This window comes from Rattus norvegicus, chromosome 7 (assembly GCF_036323735.1).
Source record: "Rattus norvegicus strain BN/NHsdMcwi chromosome 7, GRCr8, whole genome shotgun sequence".
NCBI classification, from domain to species: domain Eukaryota; kingdom Metazoa; phylum Chordata; class Mammalia; order Rodentia; family Muridae; genus Rattus; species Rattus norvegicus.
Window position 1 is genome coordinate 132,303,667 of NC_086025.1, and position 24,479 is coordinate 132,328,145.

The window sequence follows — 24,479 nt, forward strand, 5'->3', positions numbered from 1 at the left end:
CTGACTAGACACTTTTCCAAAGGAAACATTTGACTTTAAAATCAGAGTCAATCAATCCCTGAATGAGAATATGTCTGCTTTCACCTTTTTTTTTTTTTTTTTAAGAATTGATTTTATTTTATTTTATGAGTACTCTGTCATGCTTTTCAGACACACCAGAAGAGGGCATCGGATCTCATTACAGATGGTTGTGAGCCACCATGTGGTTGCTGGGATTTGAACTCAGGACCTCTGGAAGAGCAGTCAGTGCCCTTAACCTCCAAGCCATCTCTCCAGCCCCCTCAGTCAATACTCTTTCTAGCTAAAGTTGATAATCACAGCAGGGTGTTTCTTTTCTATCTTTGAACATCGCTGTATGTGTGGGACTTAGAATTGTACCTGGCACATATCAGGGCACTAAGCCCTTATTGAATAAATGGATACCAAGTGCAGATTCATAGACATGAAAAATTTTCTTCCTTGTCACCCAAAATACTGCTGCCTAATAGATAACAAATTAAACATTGTAAGTAGTCTCACCCACTTACGACTTTACCTGGCACTCAGCTGTCTTTCACCACGCTGTTCGTTCACTAAGGCAATGATGATTCTTCTACCGCTCATTCCCTCAGCAGACGCTCCCCTTGGGGAACACTCCAGGTGCTAGGCTCGCCGCCAAGCGATGGCAAAGTAGAAACGAGTCACCCCAGACAGAGACCCTGGCTGATGGATACTTATTTATCTTTACATCCACCCTGGGTGGTCCTTTGATCCTTTATGCTCTCAGAAATTGTATAGTCTGTAAATTATTCTTATTATTATTTCTTTTTTTTCGGAGCTGGGGATCGAACCCAGGGCCTTGCGCTTCCTAGGCAAGCGCTCTACCACTGAGCTAAATCCCCAACCCCCTGTAAATTATTTTTAATTTGACATGTTTAATTTGTTAACATTTAGCCTCTCTCACACTCTTGCTCTAAGGATCAGATCCAGCCTTTTGCATGCTAGGCACACATTCTACCACATCTCAACCCCGGACAACTTTCCTTCACCAGCATGTCTAAGCCGGCTAAGGCTCCGAGGGTGATGCGACACAACTAGGTGAGATGGTTTGTGTATGCTCAGCCCAGGGAGTGGCACTATTAGGAGGTGTGGCCTTGTTGGAGTAGGTGTGTCACTGTGGGTGGGGGCTTTAAGACCCTCACCCTAGCTGCCTGGAAGCCAGTCTTCCACTAGCAGCCTTCAGATGAAGATGTAGAACTCTCAGCTCCTCCTGCACCATGCCTGCCTGGATGCTGCCATGTTCCTGCCTTGATGATAATGGACTAAACCTCTCAACCTGTAAGCCAGCCCCGATTAAATGTTGTCCTTATAAGTGTTGCCTTGGTCATGGTGTCTGTTCACAGCAGTGAACCCTAAGACACAAGATATAGCTGGAAGAACAGAGTTAGGATTCTAACTTGGTTTCTTTATTGCAACTCCTTCTCTGGACTCTTGTCCTCCCCCTCCCCCACCTCTACCCTCTCTATTTCTTCTACCTTCAACCACACTGATGAGTAGATTGTATATAAATAATCTAAACAGGGGTTGGGGATTTAGCCCAGTGGTAGAGCGCTTGCCTAGCAAGTGCAAGGCCCTGGGTTCAGTCCTCAGCTCCGAAAAAAAAAATAATCTAAACAAGCCAATTAGAACACAGAGAATGTATGATTTCATTAAGAAAAGCCTCAGACACCTCCCCAATTCAGTGTATGAAATATACACCCTGAGGTTCTGGGCTCCTTCCTCAGAGTGAGCACAACTCACCCAGTTCTGCTCTCCAGTTAAAAGCATGGTAGGAACGCCTTTAACTGACCCCAGCACTCAGAGGCAGAGGTAATGAGTTCCAGGGCAGCTAAGGCTACATAGAGAGACCCTGATGAGACACAGGGAGAGAATAGGGCCTAAGATTCAAACTGTATACCACTGACCTGGAACTTTACATCTAAAAGGCACACATTGCTGGGTGTGCTGGCACAGCTTGCAATCCTAGCCTAGGAGGTAGGGGCAGAGGATCAGGAGTTCATGGTCATCCTTGGACCCATATCCCGTTTAAGGCTGGGCTTTGTGAGAGTGCCTGTCTTTACAAAAGGGTATTGGGGGTTGGGGGACATGGCTGGAGACATGGCTCAGTGGTTAGGAGCACTGGCTGCTCTTCCAGAGGTCTTGAGTTCAATTCCCAGCAACCACACTGGCTCATGACCATCTGTAATGGGGTTTGATTTCCTCTCCTGATGTGCATAAAGACAGAGCACTCGTTGTCTTAGTTAGGTTTCCATAGCTGTGCACAGACACCGTAACTAAGCAGCTCTTTTAAGGAACAACATTTAATTGGGGCTGGCTTACAGGTTCAGAGGGTCAAAGTCCAGACATGGCAGCATCCAGGCAGGCATGGCGCTGATGAAGGAGCTGAGAGTTCTACTTCTTCATCCAAGGGTAGCCCAGAGCAGACTATCCCATTCGGCTAGGAGGAGGGTCGCAAAAGCCCACCCCCACAGTGACACACTTCCTCCAATAAAGCCACACCTACTCCAATAAGGCCATATACTTCCTAAGAGTGCCATTCCCTGGGCTAAGCATATTCAAACCACCACACTCATATACATAAATAAATAAATCTTTAAAAAAGGGGGGGGGGCAGAGAGAGCTGGACAGACAGTTCAGTGTGTGTGCATGTGGAGAGGGGGTTAAAACATTTGTATAAAGGTTTTGGGTTGGGGATTTAGCTCAGTGGTAGAGCACTTGCCTAGAAAGCGCAAGGCCCTGGGTTCGGTTCCCAGTTCCGGAAAAAAAAATTTGTATAAAGGTTTTACGTAGTGGGGAGATAAAATATGTTTTAAAAAGTTTTATTTAATGTACGATTACTCTGCTGCATATACATCAGCACGCCAGAAGAGGGCATCAGATCCCACTATAGATGATTGTGAGCCACCATGGTTGCTGGGTATTGAACTCAGGACCTCTGGAAGAGCAGCCAGTGCTCTTAACCACTGAGCCATCTCTCCAACCCAAGATAAAAATATTTTTATCCATTATCATTAAAGTTTCACAGTGTTCTGCAGAAAATATTACCATTTAACATTTCTTGCATCCATACCCACAATACACATGTGCAGTACACTGCAACACACACACACACACACACACACACACACACACACACACGATGCAACATGTAATGCTCAAGACTGGAGCAGGGCTCTGGGCAGATGGTGCATGTGCCTAGAAGTTAGGTGAGCACTAGAGATATAAAGGTTAATTATTCTTCCTCCCCGAAGCAGCCAGACTTATTTATATCCTTGCCCCTTAGGACTGGGGCGTCTCCAGACATTAGTCCTTCTGAGGCCTGCTCCCGGGTCAGGTGCCATAGCTTCATCACTGTTCAAAGGCCCCTCTCGGGTGCTCGCTACACATCTAGGAGAGACATTAACTTCAGAAGCCCACCTAGCCTGCTTCGAGCAAAGTCCGTGCTGGGCTTCCTCCTCTAAAGCAAACAGTGTGGTGGTGTTAGCCCTCAACTACACTGTAAGTTCAGTTTTATGACACTTGCTGTTATAACATCATCCCATTGTGAAGAGGCCGTCTCAATGAAGCCAGACATTTGAAATGTCGGACAGGTGTGTGCATTCCTCTGGACAGCCATCCATCTTGTCTTTTGAGATAAGGTCTCCAAGCATGGGGACTGTCAGGATGATCCAGCAAGCCTGGCTTCTTACACTGGTTCCGGGAGTCAGCTGGGTCCTCCTCACACTTGCAAGGAGAGCAACTTACAGACTGAGCCTCCCTGTCTCGAGGGTTTTGTTTTCTGTTTTCACTGCATAGATAGAAAAAAAAAACCAGGAAAACAAGCATGTTATTTTAAAACTTTATAGATGGGAATGTGACTCAGTGGTAGAGCATTTGTGTGACGTGCACAAAACTCTGGGTTTGAGTATGAAATACTTCTCTGTCTCTCTCTAAATGAATGTAATGAGATTTTGGGGAGAAAATAATTAAATAAAACACAATCACTCAATGCCTAGTAGTTCTCAAGACAGGCTATTGCAACCTGAAGCAAATAAGATGCTATAAAAAATGGTACTCAGTGCACACGTGAGAACAATAAACTTAATGTGTTTAACAAACACACAAAAGAATGAACGGTAAGCTAACTGGGTAAGCCAGCTGGGGCCACATGCCTTTACTTCCAGCACTCGAGAGGCAGACGCAGGAGAGCTCTATAAGTTTGAGGTCAGCCTGGGGGTCTAGAGTGAACTCCAGGAAGGAAAGAAGAAAGAAAGGAAGGAAGAAAGGAGGAAGGAAGGAAAGGAGGAAAGGAAGAAGAAAATGAGGTCACTGCAGTGGCTTAGCAATAAAGGCCCTTACCACCAAGCCTGATGACTTGAGTTTGATCCCGGGACTCCACACATAGTGGAAGAAGAGAAGTGGCTCCACAACTTGTCTGTGGTGCATACACTATAAATTAACAACAAATTAAAATACAAATAACACAAAGCAAATGAACGAAATAAAAAGCAGATAATGGCTAATCCCAGGAAATAATGGAGATTTGTTCAGAAAATGAGCTGTCTCAGCCTCTTGCTCTGCTCAACTGTGAGGAGTGATCGTGGTGTTATAAGGACTGACTGCTAAACAAACAAAAAGTATCACAGGATGAATTTTGCAGATGACATGATAAATGATGTATGGCTTATAAGAAGGGAAAGGGAATGCCCCCATTATTCCTGGGGCTGAGGCAAGCCTGGAAATCAATATCCGTATACTAAATATTTCAGCACTATAAGCCAACAAACTGTTAAGTAAAATACACCCTAAAACTTAATTTCATAAAAAATGTACCTGGAAGGCACATTCTAAATTATAGTTTTGGGACTCACTGCAGTAGCAAGTGGCAGGGCCCACCCTCTGGCTCTGCTCCCCTCTTTCCTTTCTGCTCTTAGCTATGCCTGCCTTGAGAGAACCAACATGGGGTCAGTGACCGCTGGTCTATGCTGAGCCTCTCTCTGCAAATGGCTGCCCGCATCATTCTTCAGGCCCCGGGGGACGCTCACATCATCTGTAATGAAAATGGCTGTCTCCGGGGGAAGATAGGCAAGCAAGGGTCTGCTCTTTGTCTTGAAAAAAAATTTTTTTAAGATTTATTTATGTATTATATATAAGTCCACTGTAGCTGTCTCCAGACACACCAGAAGAGGGCATCAGATCCCATTACAGGTAGTTGTGAGTCACCATGTGGTTGCTGGGATTTGAACTCAAGACCTGGAAGAACAGTCTGTTCTTAACCACTGAGCTATCTCTCCAGCTATTTTATATATTCATTTGACCTTTGAAAACATTTGCCTGCTCATACTGTAATCCCACTCGGGAGGCAGAGAGGCAGAGGGGCAGAGGCAGGAATGTGAATTCAAGGCCAGTCTAGGCTACATGTTAAATTCCAGGTCAATCTGAGCTATACAGTTAGATCCTATCCCAAAAAAACCAAAGCCCCCAAACCACATGGTAACAACAAAACCATGCTCTTGTGGGTTCTCTGTCTCTGTCTCTCTCTGTCTCTGTCTCTCTCCCTGTCTCTCTCTGTCTCTCTCTCTCTCTCTCTCTCTCTCTCTCTCTCTCTCTCTCTCTGTGTGTGTGTGTTTCAGCACTGCAGCCCATAACCTGAGTTCTCTTTCCCCTTAAGTAGATCCGCTCAGTCAAAGCCAAATGCTGCAGGAAAAACATCAGGACAAATGAGAGTGAAATAAAAATTGAGTTTATTAAGATAAGAGAGAGGGCTCAGAAGTTAAAGGCGATTCCTGCCTGGTCTGGCCACATGAATTTGGTCTCCTGGACCAGCATGGTCAAAGGAGAAAATTTGGTATTTCACATACTTGCAATAGCACCTCTCTCTCTCTCTCTCTCTCTCTCTCTCACACACACACACACACACACACACACACACACACACACACACACACAGTACTTTTTTAAAAGAGGAGAGGCTGGAGCGCTGGTTCAGTGGGTAAAGACAGTTGCCATCAAGCCTGATAACCTGATTCAATCCCCTGGACCGGAATCCTGGAGAGAACCGACTCCAGAAAGTTGTCCTCTGACTTCCACATTGATGTGGTGAGCTCACGTGTGCCCCAACCCCTCCAATGAATAAAGTAAAATCAAGAAAACATAAGGGAGAGAACATACTTTAATTTTGGGTTTTTTTTAAAGCTTGTTTTTGGTTTTATTCTGGTTTTTTGTTTTGCTTTGATATAGGGTTTCTCTGGTTACACGTTTCCCTGTGTATCCCTGGTTGTCCTCGAACTTACTGTATAACCAAATTGGCCTCAAAATCAGAGATTTGCCTGCTTCTGCCTCCTAAATGCTAGAATTAAAGGCATATACCACCACCACCTGACATACATTAGATTTAAAGTGCATAGTTCATTTGTTATTTGAGATGGCTTCAAGAAAGGCAAATTAGATCTCTGGAAGGGACTTCTTTCTCTCATGTTGGCCTTTTCTACCCCTTGATGTCGTGGGACATCATTTTAAAGATCAGGTCGCTCACTAGTCAGAGAACTCACAAAGTAGGCTAGACCCGCTAGCCATTGAGCCCCAGGGATCTGTCTTTGCAACTCAGTGCTGGCCAGAGGAATGAATGTAGGAACCTTTAACACAACTATTGATAAAGCCAAATTGTCTATAGTCAGAAAGAGGTGTTTTCCTGAGTCAGGTTCAGAAACCTGCCAAAGGAAACAGGCAACTAACTTCTCTACCCCGGCTTTGGAGGGGGAAAGAGGTGCAATGCCTCCACCCAGAGTCAGCGGTACTAGCCCAAGAACTTGAGCATGCATGCCCATTAAGTAGCTTCGAGTTCCCTTATCTGCATAACTGAACGTTTATCTCACATTGAACCAGATTTCAAAAGTAACCCAGCGCTCAGCGAGAGGCACGTATGCACTCCTTTAGGGAGATTTACCGGCCACGCCTGTCACATACTGTTCCTGGAACAACAATCAACAGTTCTTAAATTAAGAAAGAAAAACTAAAGAAAATAAGCAGGGAAAAGACCCGCTCTGTGAACCGCCGTGTTGCTCAACGCAAGGGCGGAATGAACGGCTCGGTCCCCTCAGTGTGGAGGCTGCAGAGCCGCGAGCGGAGGGAACTGTGACCCGGGAGATCCACGCCGCTCTGCGTGACCAGCGCGCGGTCAGTCCCGGGCGCGCCCCGCCCCGGGGGTGGGGCCAAGTGCGCCCCGCCCCGGGGGCGGGCTCAGGGTTCTGCGCACGTGGGGGCGGGGCCTGCCGCTCCGTGCCGGGGGCGGAGCCGGGCCAGGCACACCGGGCCGGTTGAGGGTTCCGCTCCTCGGCGAAAGCCACCGGAGCCCCGGCCACGAAGGGGTGCGACCCCCCACTGGCCCCGCCCTCCCGGCTGAAGCCCGGCCAATCAGAGCTGTTTTTACTGGCGAGTGGGCCGAGCCGGCCCAGCTGCTCTGAGGCTCTGGCATGGTAACGTCCCCGCGCGGGGGTGGAGAGGCCCGGGGCTGTCTCACAGCGCCCCCTGCGGCCCGGGCTCGGGCCGGGGAGGCGGGAGGGCCGCCGGGGTACCCGGGACCCTGAGGGAGGGCGAGGGGACCGAGGGGTGAGGAAAAGAAGCCCAGTAGGTAGGTGGGGGCGGGGATTGGGGGTAGAAGGGGCGGGGAGGCCATTATGGAGCATGGCGAGGGTGGGGGGGTGCGGCCGGGGGCTGAGGGTACGGAGAGCTGAGGCACTGTGTGAGAAGGAGGAAGGGATGAAGTGAACGGTGGGTCTGTGGGAAAAGGTCGGGGAAGAAGAGAGGGCGGGAGGTGGAAGCTAGTTACCACTCCTGGGCTATTTGGCGTGGCCCCTGCCCCTCCCCCAGACCCAGGCTTGTTTCTTTTGGAAGCCCTAAGTGCCCCTGTGGACCTTAGGGGTCTCTCTTCTTTACCCACCGGTTCACAAAACCTGTCTCCTGAGGTTAGGAGGGGCTTCTGAGGAAAGAGGTTTTTCACCTCAGAACTGGAATAGTCCAAGAAATGGACGAGCAGAGGCCCCTTGGTGCCATCCTTGCTCTGCCTTCAGACAGACTGTAATAATTCTGTGTGACCTTGGGCAAGTCACTACCTCTCTTTGGGCCTCGAATTTCCCATTGACTTTTAAAAAGGAAAATGGGCGATATGGTAATCTGAATCCTCCATCAGTTGCAAAAGGGGGCGGGATTTGAGGAGGGAATTTAGTCGAATGGGTTCTAGGATGCGGCAGGCATGAAGTTGGAGTGGAGACCTTCAGCTTGATAGGGGGAAATTTCCCGGGATTTGCGGATATTTAAAGCTTGCAAGGCTGGGTCCTGGCAGGCCTGGGCTTTGGGAATCCCGATGGAGAAATGGGAGAACTCTGTAAATAGAGGAAGCTGAACCCTGGTTCAGAAAAGATGAGAACCAGGAATAACAACGTTCTATTCTTCGGGAGAGTGAAGAGGTGATGGAGGACCAGAAGCAAAATGTTGTATTCTAGAAAGATCTCCAGGCTTTTCGTGGGTAGCAGAAGAAATGCCAGGGCTTACACACCAGAATAGAGGCTAGGAAGCGTGTGGGGGAGGGGCTGGTCCTATTTGGGCTCAGCAGGTCAGTGGAGACTAAAGGGTGAGTGGGCTCAGCTGTTCTCTGAGGCACTGTACATTGAACCTAGGGCCTTGTTAATGCCAGCAAGTGCTGTAGTGCTGAACTACTCTGCCAGCCCTGTTTCTTTTTTGATGGTGGCTGCCTCTTTCTGAGAAATAGACCTGCTAGCCCTCATTTTTTTACAGTTCTTTTGGTGAGTAAGTCAGACCAGGCCTACCTAGGATCTCCTGGCTGCCTCAGAATCACAGGATGGTATGAGGATTGGGATGGGAGAGGGAGAGGGAGAGGGGGGGGGGACAGAGAGAGAGAGAGAGAGAGAGAGAGAGAGAGAGAGAGATTAGCTAAGAAATGTCATCTCTGGCATCCTTTCTGGGGGGCAGCTTTATGGGGGTCAGACTGCTTGGATTCCAAACCTGCCTCCGCTGTTTAATCTCTGAGAACCATAACCAAGAAGTACCCTGTCAGAACCCCAGCTTCTCATGAAACAGGGACAGTTCCTCAGAAGGCTGTGAGGATTAAATGACTGTGTGGTGTGACTCTGGCTCATAGTGTGCTCCCAGCAAACATTCCTGTTAGCTGTGATTCTGTTCTCTTCCCTGTTTCTCTCTTCTTGTCTTTTTCTGTGTTCTTCTGAGTGCTCAGTTCTGAGGTACCCCTTAGATCTGAAGGCTGAGACTTAATTACATCTCCTATCAGGATGCTCTCATTGGTCCCCCTGAATACATGATGACTGGATGGTCAAGGGTCTCAGCATTGACTCTCCCCTGCCCCAGAATGTGTGTTCTGTTCCGGGGAAGACGACTGACAGATGTGCTTGTCTTCAGCCTCCTTTCTCATGTCCCTTTGCCCTGGTCACTTCAGAGTCCACTCAGAAGTGTAAGCGTCCCAAAGCTGTATTGGTGTTGCAGCAGATGAGAGGAGCAGGAAAGAAGGGACAGCCCAGGGGAAGCCTGGGGGAGGGAAGGAATGCTCTGGGCGTTTCATGGTCATTCCATTCATCCCGCCATTCGCTCTTCCCTGGCTAACTGATTAAAATGGGCTTGGGCTCGAGTTCTGCCCAGAAGTCTCCATACAGTTAGCGTTCTATCATGGAACTTTGCCCATATGAGTTTTTGATATCTGCTGCCTCCCACCAAGGTAAAGAGTCTCTACTAATCTACACTTTCTTTTACAGACTACTCAAAACAATTTATACAAACAAATGAGTACAAACAGTATTTTAGGTTGTATGCAAAGGTTAGGGGTGCTGCAGTTTCATCAAAGCACTTGAGGTGGAGGGACAATCGGGGAGTTTAAAAAAGAGAAACCCTCAGGCTGTCAGGATGGCTTAGTGGCTTAAGTGCTTGCTGCAGTGGCAGAAGGACTGGAGTTGAGATCCCCAGAACCAAATACCCACCTCCCTGTAATTCTAGCCTTGAACACAGCGACGGGATCTCCAGAGCAAGACCGCTAGTGGGGCTGGCTTTGTCAGTGAGCTCCGAGTTTGATTGAGAGACCTTGCTCTCCTCAGGGAATGGGGTAAAAGATTGGTCAAGGATGATTCTTAACATCAGTTTTTAAACACGTCTTTAAACATTGTGAAATTGGGTCGGGGGGAGCTCACTTCCAAAATGTAGCACACTGGAGTGAAGAGGTGGGCACTCTCAGAAGCCCAGTAAATATTCACAGGGGCACATGTGGCTGCCAAGTGGTACGCTCGGTCCTAGAAGGACAGAGTGTGTGTGGGTGTGTGGTAGTGTAAAAGTAAAATGAAGGAGTGAACATTGGATCATCATGAACAAAGCAAGAGAGAACTCTTACAATTTCTGTACAGAAAGTTAACTGGGAAGCCCTGGCCTCAGGATGGGCAAGATGTGGGGTCGGCTGTGTTGAAAGGCTTTGGATGGTAGATGAAGGGGAAAAAAAGCATTTAGGTTTTGTTTTGTTTTTGTTTTTGTTTTTCTTTTTGAGACAGTGTTTCTTCCCTGTAGTCCTGGCTGTCTTGTAACTCACTCTTGACTCTGTGGCCTTGAACTCAGAAATTCCTCAGCCCCTGCCTCTGCCTCCCAAATTCTGGGACTGAAGGTGTATGTCACCATGCCTAATTTACTAGTTTATATATTTATTTTGAGACAGGATCTCCCTTTGTAGCTCTGGCTGTCCTGGAACTTGATATGCAGACCAAGATAGCCTTGAACTTTCGGAGAGCCACCTGCTTTGCCTCCAAACTTAAAGGCATATGCTAGATAAGAACCCTGGCTCTCAGTCGAGGAGCTTTATGGGGTAGCCAGGCTTGAATCTTGGTGATGCAATCACTTTCGGGGAAGGCTGGTATGAAACACTGTTTCCTGTGGTAGGCGCTGTGCTTCTAGGGAGGACAGGTGAGTTTAGTAGGGGCTCTTCTGAAGCCAGCTGCGGGGCTGTTGCACCCTTTACCATTGCTCTGTCTGACGTTTCTCACATGTAAGAGAGGAGACCAATGTGTGCAGTGGCATTCCTATTAAGTCCTGCGCTCGGAAGTGGAGGCAAGAAAATGAGGAGTTCAAGAAGAGCCCCAGCTACCCAAACACTGTCTCAGACAACAAACCTTGGCACATGACTGTAATCCGTGCACTTGGGAGGCTGAGGGATGAGGACTGTTTTGTTGTAAGTTTGTAGCTGGAGTTAGAGGGGGATATGTAGTGAGTCCCCGCCAGCTTTATTATAAAGTGATAACCTGTCTCAAAGGTTTCAGGAACTTTAGGTGATATTCAGAGTCCCCTCCAGCTCTAACGTGTGTTTTCTTGATAAGCGGCCTTACAGTGGCCACCGAGTTTGGCACAAACTGTTGCACTTTAATTTCTTCTATAATTTCTGTCACTCATTTGGATGATGGTGCGTGTGCTACAGTGTGTGTGGAGGTCAGGGGAAAGCTGTGGAGTCTGTCCTGTTTCCACTGTGTGGGTCTCAGGGATCAAATGCAGGCAGGTTGCTTAAGGGCTGGGATCACAGTGTCAAGCCACTGTGCTGAGTCACCTCTGCCCTTAAGACCTTCCATTTTAGTGGCTTACACTGAATGTTATAGCTCATTAAACCTAAGACAGAAGTGAGGACCCACGTTTTGTTTGTCTGTGTCTTCTAAGGTTTATTATATATACACCATTCGTCTGCAGGCCAGAAGCGGGCATCAGATCCCAGTGCAGATGGTCGTGAGCCACCATGTGGTTGCTGGGAACTGAACTCAGGACCTCTGGAAGAGCAGTCAGTGCTCTTAACTGCTGAGCCATCTCTCCAGCCTGAGGATCCATGTTTAATACAGTGTATGTTTTAATGCCACATGATGGCACATTTGGAATTACACCGATGACTGTAAATGTGGGGTGGGTGACTCCTGGCAGGAAGGTGTGGTGTCGAGCGTATAAAGGAGGCTCTGGCTAGTGAGTGGTTGCTGAAGGCTTTTGTTGGGACTGCTGGTTGACTGTGAAGTGCACATAGGACATAGGAGAGGGGTCCAGGCGCAGTTGAATGCCTGAGGGAGGAGTACTGAGTACTGAGCGTGGCTGGAGGGCTGTAGGATGGGGATGGAATTGGCCTCCTAGACCTGGGCAGATCTTGGTGTCTGCATTGAGAACAGTGGGAGAGCAGTGCAGAATTCTCTGCAGGTGCTTATGGGTCTGCTGTGTGTTTTGGAAGGCATTGTGGGTACAGACAGAAGTGGAAATGATAACAGTTTGGGAGGCCACGTAGTCGATCAGATGGGAAAAGTGGTTGGGCAAGAAGTGTGCGAGAAAAATGGAAAGAATTCTTAGATGGAAGACCTCTTTTGAAGGTAAAACTAAGAGAACTGGGTGATGGATTATCAAGGAGGCTGTCGAGAACAACTATAGCATCTTCAGCAGATGCCTGGCTAACATGGTGGTGCTGGGCCTGATAAGACTGAAAGGTGATTACCTGGTAGGTTTGAGACGCTGAAGAGATGGCTCAGTAGTTAAGAGCACTGACTGCTTCTTCCTGGTTCAATTCCCAGCACCCACATGGCAGCTTACATCTATCTGTAACTCCAGTTTTAGGGCTTCTGACAACCTCACACAGACACACATGCAGGCAAAACACCAATGCACATAACATAATGATGTATATATTTAAAAGGCTGTTGAAGCAGCTTAGGGTGAAATAATAGGACAGGAAATTGATATCCTCCTGTGGCGAGTCATTTATGACATCCCATTCAGATAAAATCCCCAGAGGATAGAAACAGTGCACTTAGTTGATGGTAGACAGTAGAGAGTTTCAGTAGCTTGGTACATAACTACTTAGGACAAGGGAAGGATATCTAGAGATAAAAGCAGTTTTAACTACCAGGCCTTTCAGGAGAGGGGTAACTGAGAAACAGTTGTGAGGCAGCTCCTGTCCATCCAGACTTCACCTCTTCCTAGAGTTCCTATGTTGCTCCTCAGCTTCTACAGAGGAGGAACAGCCCTTTAGCTACATCTTCACCTTTTAAAAAGTGTTTGAGCGGGGCTGGGGATTTAGCTCAGTGGTAGAGCGCTTACCTAGGAAGCGCAAGGCCCTGGGTTCGGTCCCCAGCTCCGAAAAAAAGAACCAAAAAAAAAAAAAAAGTGTTTGAGCGAGGCATGGGCACATCTCTAATCCCAGTACCCTGGGGCAGAGGCAAGGATCTCTTGAGTTCTAAGCTGATCTGGTCTACAGAGTGACTTTCAGGGTAGCCAGGGTCATATGATGACACCCTGTCTCAAAACAACGTAAGACAAGTCTGTCTGTCTGTGTCTATGCCCAGAGGCCAGAGGAAGGCAACTAGCATTTTATCCATCCCTCACTACCAAATTTACTAGAGATAGGGCCTCTCATTGAACCTATAGGTATGCTGGCAGCCAGCAAGCCGTAATGATTGTCAGCCCTCCATAGAACTGGTGTTACAGCCATGCACAGTTATGTGTCTGTCTGTCTGTCTGTCTGTCTCTGTGTGTATGTGTATATTGCTGGCATCCAAACTCAGCTACTCATGCAGCAAGTGCTCTTGCCCACTGAGCCATGTCCTCAGCCACCAATAAATAAATAAATAAATAAATATATACATACACACATACATACATATATATATATATATAATTTTCATGTATTTAAGTTTGCCTGCATGTACATTTGTGCATCATGGAGACCAGTAGAGTGTGTCAGATCCCTGGAACTGGGTGTATACACAGTTGTGAGCCATCATGTGGGTGCTGGGAAACAACCCAGGTCCTCTGGAAGAGCAAGTGTCCTAACTGCTGAGAAACGTCTCCAGCTGCCCACCCTGGTATTTTGAACAGTTAATAAAACCATATAGTTGCATATTTATAAGGCATAAAATGGCATACTGTGGAAAGCCTCTTCCTTCCGTTTTTTGTATCTCTTATCACTGATATTTATACACAATAAAGTTTCACTGCACCTGGCCTCCCCCAACTTATCAGTGTATCTCAGAGTGGGCATCGCCCCGTGTCTTAGGAATGAGTTTCCTCATTCTTATGCGTGTGTTCCATTTTATGTTTCCATCTGATTAGTCTTTACTGATGGACATTGCAGCTTATTCTGATTTCTGTTTATAAATATGTTAAAAATTTTCTACATCTATCATAATATACATAAATTTTATACAGAGAGAGAGAATGTGACATTTTAGAATTGGAAAGTTTTATAAAGAGATTTGCTTCATTTGTTTTAAATCCATTCAGTATTTATGGAGTACCTATTATGTGCCAGCCCTGAGGCAGGTACCAGGAATCCAGCTTTCAGCAAGCCATGTGATCCCAGCCTCTGAGAGTGGGATGGCATCACTCTCAGTAGGGCAAATATCAGAGGAGAAATTGAAGAAAGCTATGTAAAATGTATTGTGGGGTCAGCCATTGGGGCAAGACAGGAACACTTGGACTGTGCGAGCCTGTGTCCATGGTCAGGGTGTGTAAAGGGAAGGAACTATCAGAGGTGGGACGTGGATGCGTGACTATGAGTCTGGCTGGGAGGATGCTGGTCACAAGTGACTAGGGCTGTAAAGGATTGAAGCTTCAATCCAGTAAATTGGATGAGGAAAGATGCCAACCCTAACTGTCCTGAGAGAGGGGCAAGAGAACGGATGGGTTGAAGCCACAGGAAGAGCCAGGTTCCTGTTGCAGAGCCTTCTGTGCCTCTGCGGTGGTGTTGGCAGAATGGGAACTCCGAAGGTGGAAATGATATGGTGGACTCCCGTCAGCTGGCTTTCTGGGCTAGCTCGAAAGGGCTCAGGCTTGGGATGGGCAGGGAATGGGGCTTGGAGACTCCCTCCTCAACTTGTTTCTCTTTCATCCTCACCCCTTCTGCTTCCCTTCTGCAAAAGCCCATCTCTGTGCCCATCCTGGGTCCTATGACTTTTCTCTCCCTCAACAGTCGGTTCCCGATTCTGGTCCCCGGCCCCCAGCAGCGCCTGCCCCCTTCCCACCGGGGCCCCCCATGATGCCACCACCCTTCGTAAGTTTTATGTGTTTCCCTGGGCTTGGCTTTTCCAGCCTGCACCCTCAGTCCCTCCCTACCACTGCCATGTTGTCAGGAAGGACCTGTTTCACACCCTTTTGCTGCCTTTGGAAGATGGGTGGTGTTGAGCACTAGGGCGGGGGAGAGCTGCTTTTAAGCTCTAGTCTGTACAGTGACAATACTCCTTTTTCATTTTGTCCTTGGGATACTAGGGGCTGGAGGTCGGAGAAATGGAAGGGGAAGACTTTCCGTAGAGTGAGGCCTGGAGAGGCTCCTTTCTTTTTCATTGTTCCTTACTGTGCTTATAAAAGCCTCTGACTTTGGGCTGGAATAGCATTGGTGGCCATGAGTCAGAAAGGGATGGAGGCAAGAGACTAGGGTCCTTGCCTTGTCCCTTCACCTGCAGGTGTCAGGGGAGTGCCGGCTCTGTTTCCTTGCCCTGTCCTCTCCCTTCCTCACTTGTTAGGAAGCTGTTTGCTTGCCATCATGCCTGAGAACTCCTGGGTTATCTGTCTTTCTCAGTAGTGAGGGGGGAGACAGTCTTATGCCTTTTACTTCTCAATGGAAAGTCTTGGAATCACCTCTAGGCCAGGATGAGGGCTGGGTAGTTCCTGAGGTAGGTGGTCCTGAGATGGGATCCTATCTAAGACAGTATCCTCTGTTTAGTTTCTTTTTCTTTCCTCATTTCCAGATGCCCCCTCCAGGGCTCCCACCTCCTTTTCCTCCGATGGGGCTCCCCCCTATGAGTCAGAGACCTCCAGCCATCCCCCCCATGCCACCTGGCATATTGCCCCCAATGCTTCCACCAATGGGGGCACCGCCTCCACTTACACAGGTAACTGATTTCACAGGGGTCATTAGCTGGGAGAGAACTGGGGAGGGGAGGGAACTTTGGCCTAGACTTGTGCCTATTTGTCTCCAACTAAAACAGTTCTCAGGCATGGTGAATGTCCAGAACCTGAAGCCTGTCAGAGTATGTGCCCCTGGGGAGGGTCAGAACCCCAAAGGGATCTCTTAGGATCCCAACTCAAAGAGACTTATTTTGCCCAGCCCCTCCTTACCCTAAAGTTGGCTGCTGGTCTTTATATCCACAGATACCAGGAATGGTCCCTCCGATGATGCCGGGGATGCTGATGCCAGCCGTGCCTGTCACTGCAGCGGTAAGCACATGCTAGGGGCTAGCAGGAAGCAGGTCTGACTTGGAATGCATGGTCATGCACTCTGTTCTTTCCTTCCTCTCCTATCTCCCGTGGTCCCTGGCTGCGTTCCTCACATCCAAATCCTCGACAGCCACATACTCAGCAGTTGTGGTTTTCCACCTCTCACGTGGGCCGAAGGCAACATGATCTCTCTCCTCACTTCTCATGCCGCCCAGCACCCTTACAGAACACACTCATCCAGATACTCCTGCATCCTAGACATGCTAAGAGGCTTCTTCATATCACATCCTTTTCCTCTGGAAGGGGCAGTGGCACCTTCTTATGCTGCTGCTCAGTGTAGTGGAGTCTTAAGTTGGTGTCGAATTTTGACATCTACTGTGAAGAGATGGATCTCAGGAGTTGACTCAACAAAATACTCTTGTGGAAAATGGAGAGAGGAGCTACTATGCGATTCCCCCTGGGATCTCAAGAGTCACAGCCCTTGTGGGGTGGAGGGAATAGGACTGTTAGTCAGTCGGCAGAGATCCCTGGGAACAGGACACACAGATCCTGGCCTGGCCTGCTTCTCTATTCCCCCATGGCCTGGGTCCTGGGGGCCACTGGGCTTGGCCCCAACCCTTCCCCCTCCTCTTTCTTCGGCAGACGGCTCCGGGTGCGGACACCGCCAGCTGTGAGTCTTCTGGGGGCCTGCTCCCCCCAGGCTCGGAGGTTGGGGGGCACAGGGGAGAGGGGGCCATGGACTGGAGCCCACGCTGGATCATGCCTGTTGGGATGTGATGGGAACAGGGGACATTTATGGGATGGAGTCAGGGAGGACTAAGTGGGGAGAAGACGGGGGTTTGGAGCAAGGGCTTAGTGGCTTTCTTTGCCTTCTTTTCTAGCTGCTGTGCCTGGCACAGGCCCTCCGGTGAGTGCTTCCGGTTTAGGTTTCTGGGTAGAAAGTGGGAGGGAGGCTGATGGGTAAGTCTTTGGTAAGGAAAGGTTTTGGAAAGGAGCCTTACTATAATTCTGTGCTTCTCCCCTTCCCCAGAGGGCCTTATGGAGTGAACACGTGGCCCCTGACGGGCGCATCTACTACTACAATGCAGATGATAAGCAATCCGTGTGGGAGAAGCCCAGCGCACTCAAGTCTAAAGCCGAGGTCCTGAGTGGGCTTTTCTGGTTCTTCCTTTCAGTTTCCCTGGTCCTTTCAAGTTCTCAGCCTTCCTTGAGTCTCCAACCATTCTCATTGTGGTTCCTCTGACCCCAAGCCCCTGACCACCTCCATGCTCCTTGTGATTGCCTCCCTAGGAGCAATCTCAGGAGGTCCACTCCCCCTTCAGGCCAGGCCAGGTGACAACGAAAGCCTGCTGTCTTTCCTATCTTCTACTCACTGCGTCCCCTTCACCCCCTGACAGGCTGGAGAGCTTTCCAGCTGCTGATGACTTTGACCCATTCCCTTACAGCTGCTACTGTCCCAGTGTCCCTGGAAAGAGTATAAATCAGACACAGGAAAGCCTTACTACTACAACAACCAGAGTCAGGAGTCCCGTTGGACCCGACCCAAGGACCTGGATGACCTGGAAGGTGAGGTGTCCTGGAGGTAGAGGGAGGAGATCGGGCAAGACTACTGGGAGTTCTTTGCTACCCCGTGACTGCTCTCTTTTCCTCTTGCAGCCCTAGTCAAACAAGAGTCTGCAGGGTAAGTGACTTGACTATGTATCCCTCCTTCCTTGGAGCACTTGGGGGAGAAAGTGGACTCACTGTTATCCTTCCTCGGTAGGAAGAGGAACCTTATTTCTTTGTGGGGTCAGCTGCTTTTAAGACCCAGGCTAGAGAAATTGGCATACCCCTACCTTCCTGTCCCTGCTTTAGTACATCACTCTTTGGCTTGCCTGCAGAAAACAGCAGACCCAGCAACTACAGACACTACAGCCACAACCACCTCAGCCTGACCCTCCACCTATACCTCCGGGTCCCATCCCAGTGCCCATGGCCCTCCTGGAACCTGAACCAGGTCGAAGTGAAGACTGTGATGTGCTGGAGGCTGCCCAACCCTTGGAGCAGGGCTTCCTGCAGCGGGAGGAGGGCCCCAGCAGGTATGGGCTCCCTCCTTTCATTCATCCGTCCTCGTTCTCTTTAGAGCCTTGGGAGGGACATGTCGAGAGCCGAGCATGACCTCTGAAGGACTTTCTGGGGAGCAAGATAAGGACAATAAATTGCTGAGAGTGAAGGGCACTGAAAACTGTAAGGACTGTGGGCACTGTGGCTGAGTCCCTTCTGCTCCCCAGTTCTACTGGACAGCATCGGCTACCACAGGAAGAGGAGGAAGCTAAGCCAGAACCAGAGAGATCGGGCCTCAGTTGGAGCAACCGGGAGAAGGCAAAGCAGGCATTCAAAGAGCTGCTAAGGGACAAGGTGCTGGGGATTTGAAAGGTTAAGGGAAGGCCTGGAGGGCTTGAATGTTACCAGGCTCCAAGACCTATGCCTCTCTGTTCCAGGCTGTCCCTTCCAATGCTTCCTGGGAACAGGCCATGAAGATGGTAGTCACTGACCCACGTTACAGGTACGCCTGAGGAGGAGTGGATAGTCCTTGTTGGTGAAAGCAAATGGGCTAGGAACTCCCTGAGATGTCCCAATTTGAATTGATACTCAACGGAGTTGACTCCCAATTGGGTGCTGACACTCAGGTCTAAGTGGCTGAGATGGGGTGCAAGAGAAAGAAAAGCTAGAGTAGCTCCAGGATGCACAGAGGGAAATCGTACAGCCATGAGATGGTTAGTAAATGATTACTGGCTTGAATTAAAATTAGGGAAATAGGGGCTCTAAGGAGACATGTCTGACGGTAACTTGAAGCAGAAGGGTCCAGTATTTCTTCCCCTCACTCCTCATCCTACCCATATTCTGGACACCTGTATGCTAAGTCTATGCACGAGGCTCCACTTTGGTGCTGTGGAGACCTTTCCCCCAAGTCTGAGATCCTGCTTCATGGGCCGCCAGGGTCATTCATGCTGCATCCCCTCCTTTCCTCAACTGTCCACTCCAGTGCCTTGCCCAAACTGAGTGAGAAGAAGCAGGCGTTTAATGCTTATAAGGCTCAGCGGGAGAAAGAGGAGAAAGAGGAGGCCCGGCTGAGAGCCAAGGAGGCCAAGCAGACTCTGCAGCATTTCCTGGAGCAGCATGAACGCATGACCTCCACCACCCGCTACCGGTCAGGGAACTGTACTAGGCGGGGCTGTGCTCAGGAATCCTGAGAACACACAGGTGCATGGTCTGTTCTCTACCTACTCACAGCCCATGTGCTCCACAGGCGGGCAGAACAGACTTTTGGGGACCTGGAGGTCTGGGCTGTGGTCCCTGAGAGGGATAGAAAAGAAGTTTATGATGATGTCCTCTTCTTCCTGGCCAAGAAGGAGAAGGTAATGGACAATCACTGGCTGGATTTTCCCGCCCTCAATTTCTTGTAGACCTGGCTACTCATTTCTCTACTCAGTGTCCCTTCTCTTGAATGGGAAGCTGGTGTGGAACTTTTTCCTTCCCCACTTCCGCACTGGGCCAATAACCCTGGGTGGAGGGGGGGGCAAGGAGGACACTGGTCTGTGACTTGGAATTCCTCTTCTTCCTGGAACACAGAAGTCTTGAATGTTGTTTCCTAAGGTCTTCTAGCTGCCTCCTTTCCCCAGTTCCTCCTTTGCCAGCCCTGCCTCACTTTAATCCCGTGTCTTTTCAGGAACAAGCCAAGCAGCTCCGGCGTCGAAACATCCAAGCCCTGAAGAGCATCCTGGATGGGATGAGTAGTGTCAACTTCCAAACCACATGGTCCCAGGCCCAGCAGTACCTCATGGATAACCCCAGCTTTGCTCAGGACCAGCAGCTGCAGAGTAAGCCTGGCTCTCTGCTCCTCACTGACCTGAGACCTTAGAGCCTGCCCCCTTGCCTTGTGGTAATATTTGGTTACTGCTCCTCTTGGGACTCTGGGGCCTCCAGAGGTTTGATGTTACCTCTCTGGTTGCCTGGTTTTGTTTGTGAGGTGCTACAGATTAAACCCTTACATTTTAGGTCTGCCTGTATCTTATTTTTTACTTTATTTTGTGATGGTAAGAATTGAACCCAAGGCCTCAGTTAGGCAAAGTACTCTACTACTGGGTTCAACCCCCATCCTGAGGTTCACAGTTTCCATGAACACTGTATGTCTTACAGGGAGATCTCTAGGGTAGAAACATGAAATCTTAGAAATGATGGTGATGGTATCTATAGTTCATGTGAGCATGGTCTGTGTGGGCCTTAGCTGTAGTTAGGAATTGTTGGCTTGTGGACTGCTTCCAGTTCCCCAAGATGTGATGCCTCAGGTTGGAGGATAGCTACGTTACACAGTGGTCTCTAAATACTTGCTAATTTTTTCCAGTACAATGAATATTCTTGTGGGAGAACTGCCAGTGGAGTGACTGTACCCATATAGTCCTGCTTCACCCTTCTGCCCCCTTGGAAGTCCCTAGCACCCACATGGGAAACATTCTTGTGACATGGGGTGTCCTACTGATATGGTGACTGCTAAGCTTCCCCTGCCTGTAGACATGGACAAAGAAGATGCACTCATCTGCTTTGAGGAGCACATCCGAGCTTTGGAGAGAGAGGAGGAGGAAGAGCGGGAACGCGCCCGGCTTCGGGAACGGCGCCAGCAGCGGAAGAATCGGGAGGCTTTTCAGGTATTTTCATACCCTTCATGATCAGAGCTCAGCTCAGCTCAGCTCTAGACCACAGCCTCTTTGCAGTGACCCGTCTCTGAACGAGGCTGTCTGTTGACTGGCCCCTTTCAAGTTCCGCAAGGCCACTCTATAGTAGTGCTCCTTCAGGGAGCTAGGCTGTATGTACACCCTCAGTCATGAGTGCCAGCTAGACCAAGTGTCTTCCTTCCAAGTGTCTTGAGAGCCAGACAGTTTTTCCTCAGCTCAGCAGTGGTAGTAGTGGGCTGGCTAAGTTGGTCATAGCAGGAAATTGTGCACCCTGAGGTCTCGGATTCATTGCCTTCAGGCTGGCTTATCGGTTGTATACTCACATTTTCTCCTGTAGTGCCTTTGCCTACTTTGCCTGAGTTGCTTCTGCTTGTCCCTCTGCCGTTCCTTTTCACCTCCTCAGACCTGGCTGTGTTTCCCCAGCTGTCTCAGTCTCCTTTCCCTCTTCTGGCTTTTCCCTGTTCAGACCTTCCTGGACGAGCTGCATGAGACAGGGCAGCTGCACTCCATGTCCACCTGGATGGAGCTGTACCCAGCAGTCAGCACCGATGTTCGCTTTGCCAACATGCTGGGCCAGCCGGGTAAGGCAGCCAGGCTTCCCCTTGTCTGGTCTCTGGCTTCCTACCCTGCCAGCCTCTTTGGACCCAACTCCCTGGTCCTGTCCTTGACCCTACCCTGAGCCTTGGGAAGCTGCCGCCCGCCAGGCCCCCATCTCTCCCTTTCTGTAGGCTCGACTCCTCTGGACTTGTTCAAGTTCTATGTGGAGGAGTTGAAGGCTCGGTTCCACGATGAGAAGAAAATCATAAAGGATATTCTTAAGGTGAGGAGACCTAGGTTATGTATGGACAGATGGGTATAAGTCATATTCCCTAGACCAGGACTCCCCAAGTCATGTTTTTCAGAACATGGCAGCTTGCACTGGGGATACAAGTAGACACGTTTTCTAGCCAGATGTAGTGCTGCATGTCAGAATCCCCAGCCCTTGAGAAACTGAGGCAGGAGGATCGCCATAAGTTCAAAGCCAGTGTGAGCAAGAAAAGTACCGATCAGGTTGAAGCCCTATGTCAAAAAAGAATAAAATCCAAAGCAACAGATCATTTTTTGCTCTTACATGAGAAGCAGTAGCCAGGGATAAGGGTTACTACAGAGACAGGAATCAGAAGTTAATGTTGACCCTTCCTCAGGATGAGTAGATGGAAGGGGTGGGATGCTGTAGACATACAGGTACTGTAGGAGCAAAGGCACAGCTGGCCTGAGGAGTAAGCACAGCACTTGTAAACTCACTCCCCACACTGCACTCCTTTCCACCTGTAAGGTGTTCTGAAGAATCTGGAATGCGTGGCTAATGCTTTACAATCTGGAGGTTTCACATAAAAACCTGTTTTGTTTTGGTTTTTGAGACAGGGTCTTATGTATCCCAGGCTGGCCTTGAACTCCTGATCCTTCTTTCACTTCCCACACGCTGGGATGATAGGTGTGCACCACTATGCCTGGCTTCACGTAAATTCTGGATCTTCAGTGTCTCTTGCCAGTTTGGATGATGTCAGCACTGGGCTCGTTCTGCAAGGCATGCCATGGACACTGGCTGAGATGACACTGCCCTCTTAGAGGAAGAGGGTGAGGTGTTCTTTCCCTCACTACACCTTACTGCCTTAGTGCTGGCAAGTGTCAGCTGCCATTCACTAGCCCATGTGCCCTGTCATCCTCTCTACTGGAGAAATAGTTATTCATATTTGTCAAACAAAGTTTAAGTGAAAGGAGCGTTGTGTTCCAAAAGGAAAAAAATGTCTTTCTTTATGGAAGTAAATACTATTGTAATACATAATTCTATTAGTATCCTAATAGTAACTAATATTCTGATAGTAAACACTATTCTACTAAGTACTATATGTATTAAGATACCATATAGTACAGTGACTAAAGCAGGACCTAGGATAAGAGTCCACATTAAGGACTTTTCTAAGCATCAGTTGCTTTGTTTCAGAAATGGTGAGTTCCACCAAGGAACCCTCAATTACCAAAGATAGCAACTCTGTCCTAAGTTGAGGGACAAGGTACTGTTAGGCAGATTGATTGCTTTACAAAGCCATGAATGTTGTACTGTAATATAGTCACCTGTTCAGTATGGACGTAAACCAATCACAGTGGCTCACACCTTGAATGCCAGTGCTTGACGACGAGGAGCAGGTGAGTTGCAGGTCAGTCTGGGCTGCACAGCAGATCCTATCTAAAAACCTGAATAAATGCCCCTAAGAGTTCCAAGTTTCAAAGTCACTGTTAAGTGAGATGCATCTTCTTGTCCTGGGTTTTCTCTGATTTCTCCGGAACCACATGCCCTCTAGAGCTTTACAAAGGCTTTGGAGTGAGCTGCACTCTAGCTCACCCTTGTCTCTGGACTGGGTCTCAGTGCTCTTTAATACAAAGGTTGGAGAAGCACACCATGCCAGAGACTGGGTTAGAGGGATGCAGGAGGGGGAGGACCAGTCAGGTAGCTATTGTGGAATCTAGGTGGCAGATGAGAAGCGCAAGATGCCAGGAGTGTTGGGGTGTGGGGAGGGGGAGTGCCAGTCTGGAGGTGGCTCTTCTTGCCCTAGTTTCTTTCTTTCTTTCTTTCTTTCTTTTTTTTAAAAAAAAAAAGATTTATTTAGGGGTTGGGGATTTAGCTCAGTGGTACAGTGCTTGCCTAGCAAGTGCAAGGCCCTGGGTTCGGTCCCCAGCTCCAAAAAAAAAAAAAAAAAAAGATTTATATAAGTACACTGTAGCTGTCTTCAGACACACCAGAAGAGGGCATCGGATCCCATTACAGATGGTTGTGAGCCACCATGTGGTTGCTGGGAATTGAACTCAGGACCTCTGGAAGAGCAGTCAGTGCTCTTAACCACTGATGCATCATTTTCTAATAAAAAAGCTTGTATCTCTTTGGTGCATTAGGATACCATATATAAGATTTTTACTAAAAAATGGGCATGGTGGCAGATGCTTTTTAATCCCATCACTTGAGAGGCAGGGGCAGGTGGATCTGAGTTAAAGGCCCGCCTGGACTAGAGTGAGCTCTAAGACAGCCAGGACTATACAGAGAAACTTTGTCTTAAGAGATATTCATTTTAGGGGGTTGGGGATTTAGCTCAGTGGTAGAGCGCTTGCCTGGTAATCACAAGGCCCTGGGTTCAGTCCTCCGCGCCAAAAAAAAAAAAAGTTATTCATTTTATGTATATGAGTATACTGCATGGGAGCCATGTGGTTGCTGGGAATTGAACTCAGAACCTCTGGAGGAGCAGTTAATGCTCTTTGTCTTAAAAAAGGTGGAGGGTTGGGGATTTAGCTCAGTGGTAGAGCGCTTGCCTAGCAACCACAAGGCCCTGGGCCCTGGGTTCGGTCCCCAGCTCCGGAAAAAAAAAAAAGTGTAAAAAAGGTGGAAGTGGGCTGGTGAGATGGCTGAGTAGGTGAAGAGGTTCGCCAGCAAACCTGAGGACCTTAGTTTGGTCTCAGGAACCCACACTGGTAGGAGAGAATCAA

The 24,479-nt window shown here is 48.7% G+C and overlaps 1 protein-coding gene across 21 annotated transcripts in view; it reads left to right on the forward strand.

Moving 5' to 3' along the window:
• Positions 1 to 24,479, forward strand: part of Prpf40b (pre-mRNA processing factor 40 homolog B) — a 61,445-nt gene that overhangs the window by 32,198 nt on the left and 4,768 nt on the right. For 3 of the 21 annotated variants that reach the window (XM_063263955.1, XM_063263959.1, XM_039079643.2), the window contains exons 1-17: positions 7,761 to 15,088; positions 15,783 to 15,926; positions 16,186 to 16,251; positions 16,894 to 16,921; positions 17,133 to 17,158; positions 17,282 to 17,392; positions 17,697 to 17,817; positions 17,908 to 17,932; positions 18,132 to 18,329; positions 18,522 to 18,648; positions 18,732 to 18,796; positions 19,277 to 19,441; positions 19,541 to 19,649; positions 19,961 to 20,111; positions 20,803 to 20,936; positions 21,430 to 21,544; positions 21,692 to 21,783. In XM_063263955.1, coding sequence (XP_063120025.1) covers positions 14,885 to 15,088; positions 15,783 to 15,926; positions 16,186 to 16,251; positions 16,894 to 16,921; positions 17,133 to 17,158; positions 17,282 to 17,392; positions 17,697 to 17,817; positions 17,908 to 17,932; positions 18,132 to 18,329; positions 18,522 to 18,648; positions 18,732 to 18,796; positions 19,277 to 19,441; positions 19,541 to 19,649; positions 19,961 to 20,111; positions 20,803 to 20,936; positions 21,430 to 21,544; positions 21,692 to 21,783 — 1,881 coding nt within the window. In that variant the 5' untranslated portion in view covers positions 7,761 to 14,884. The other 18 variants (XM_006257364.5, XM_006257365.5, XM_063263956.1 and 15 more) reach the window with 14 other exon arrangements.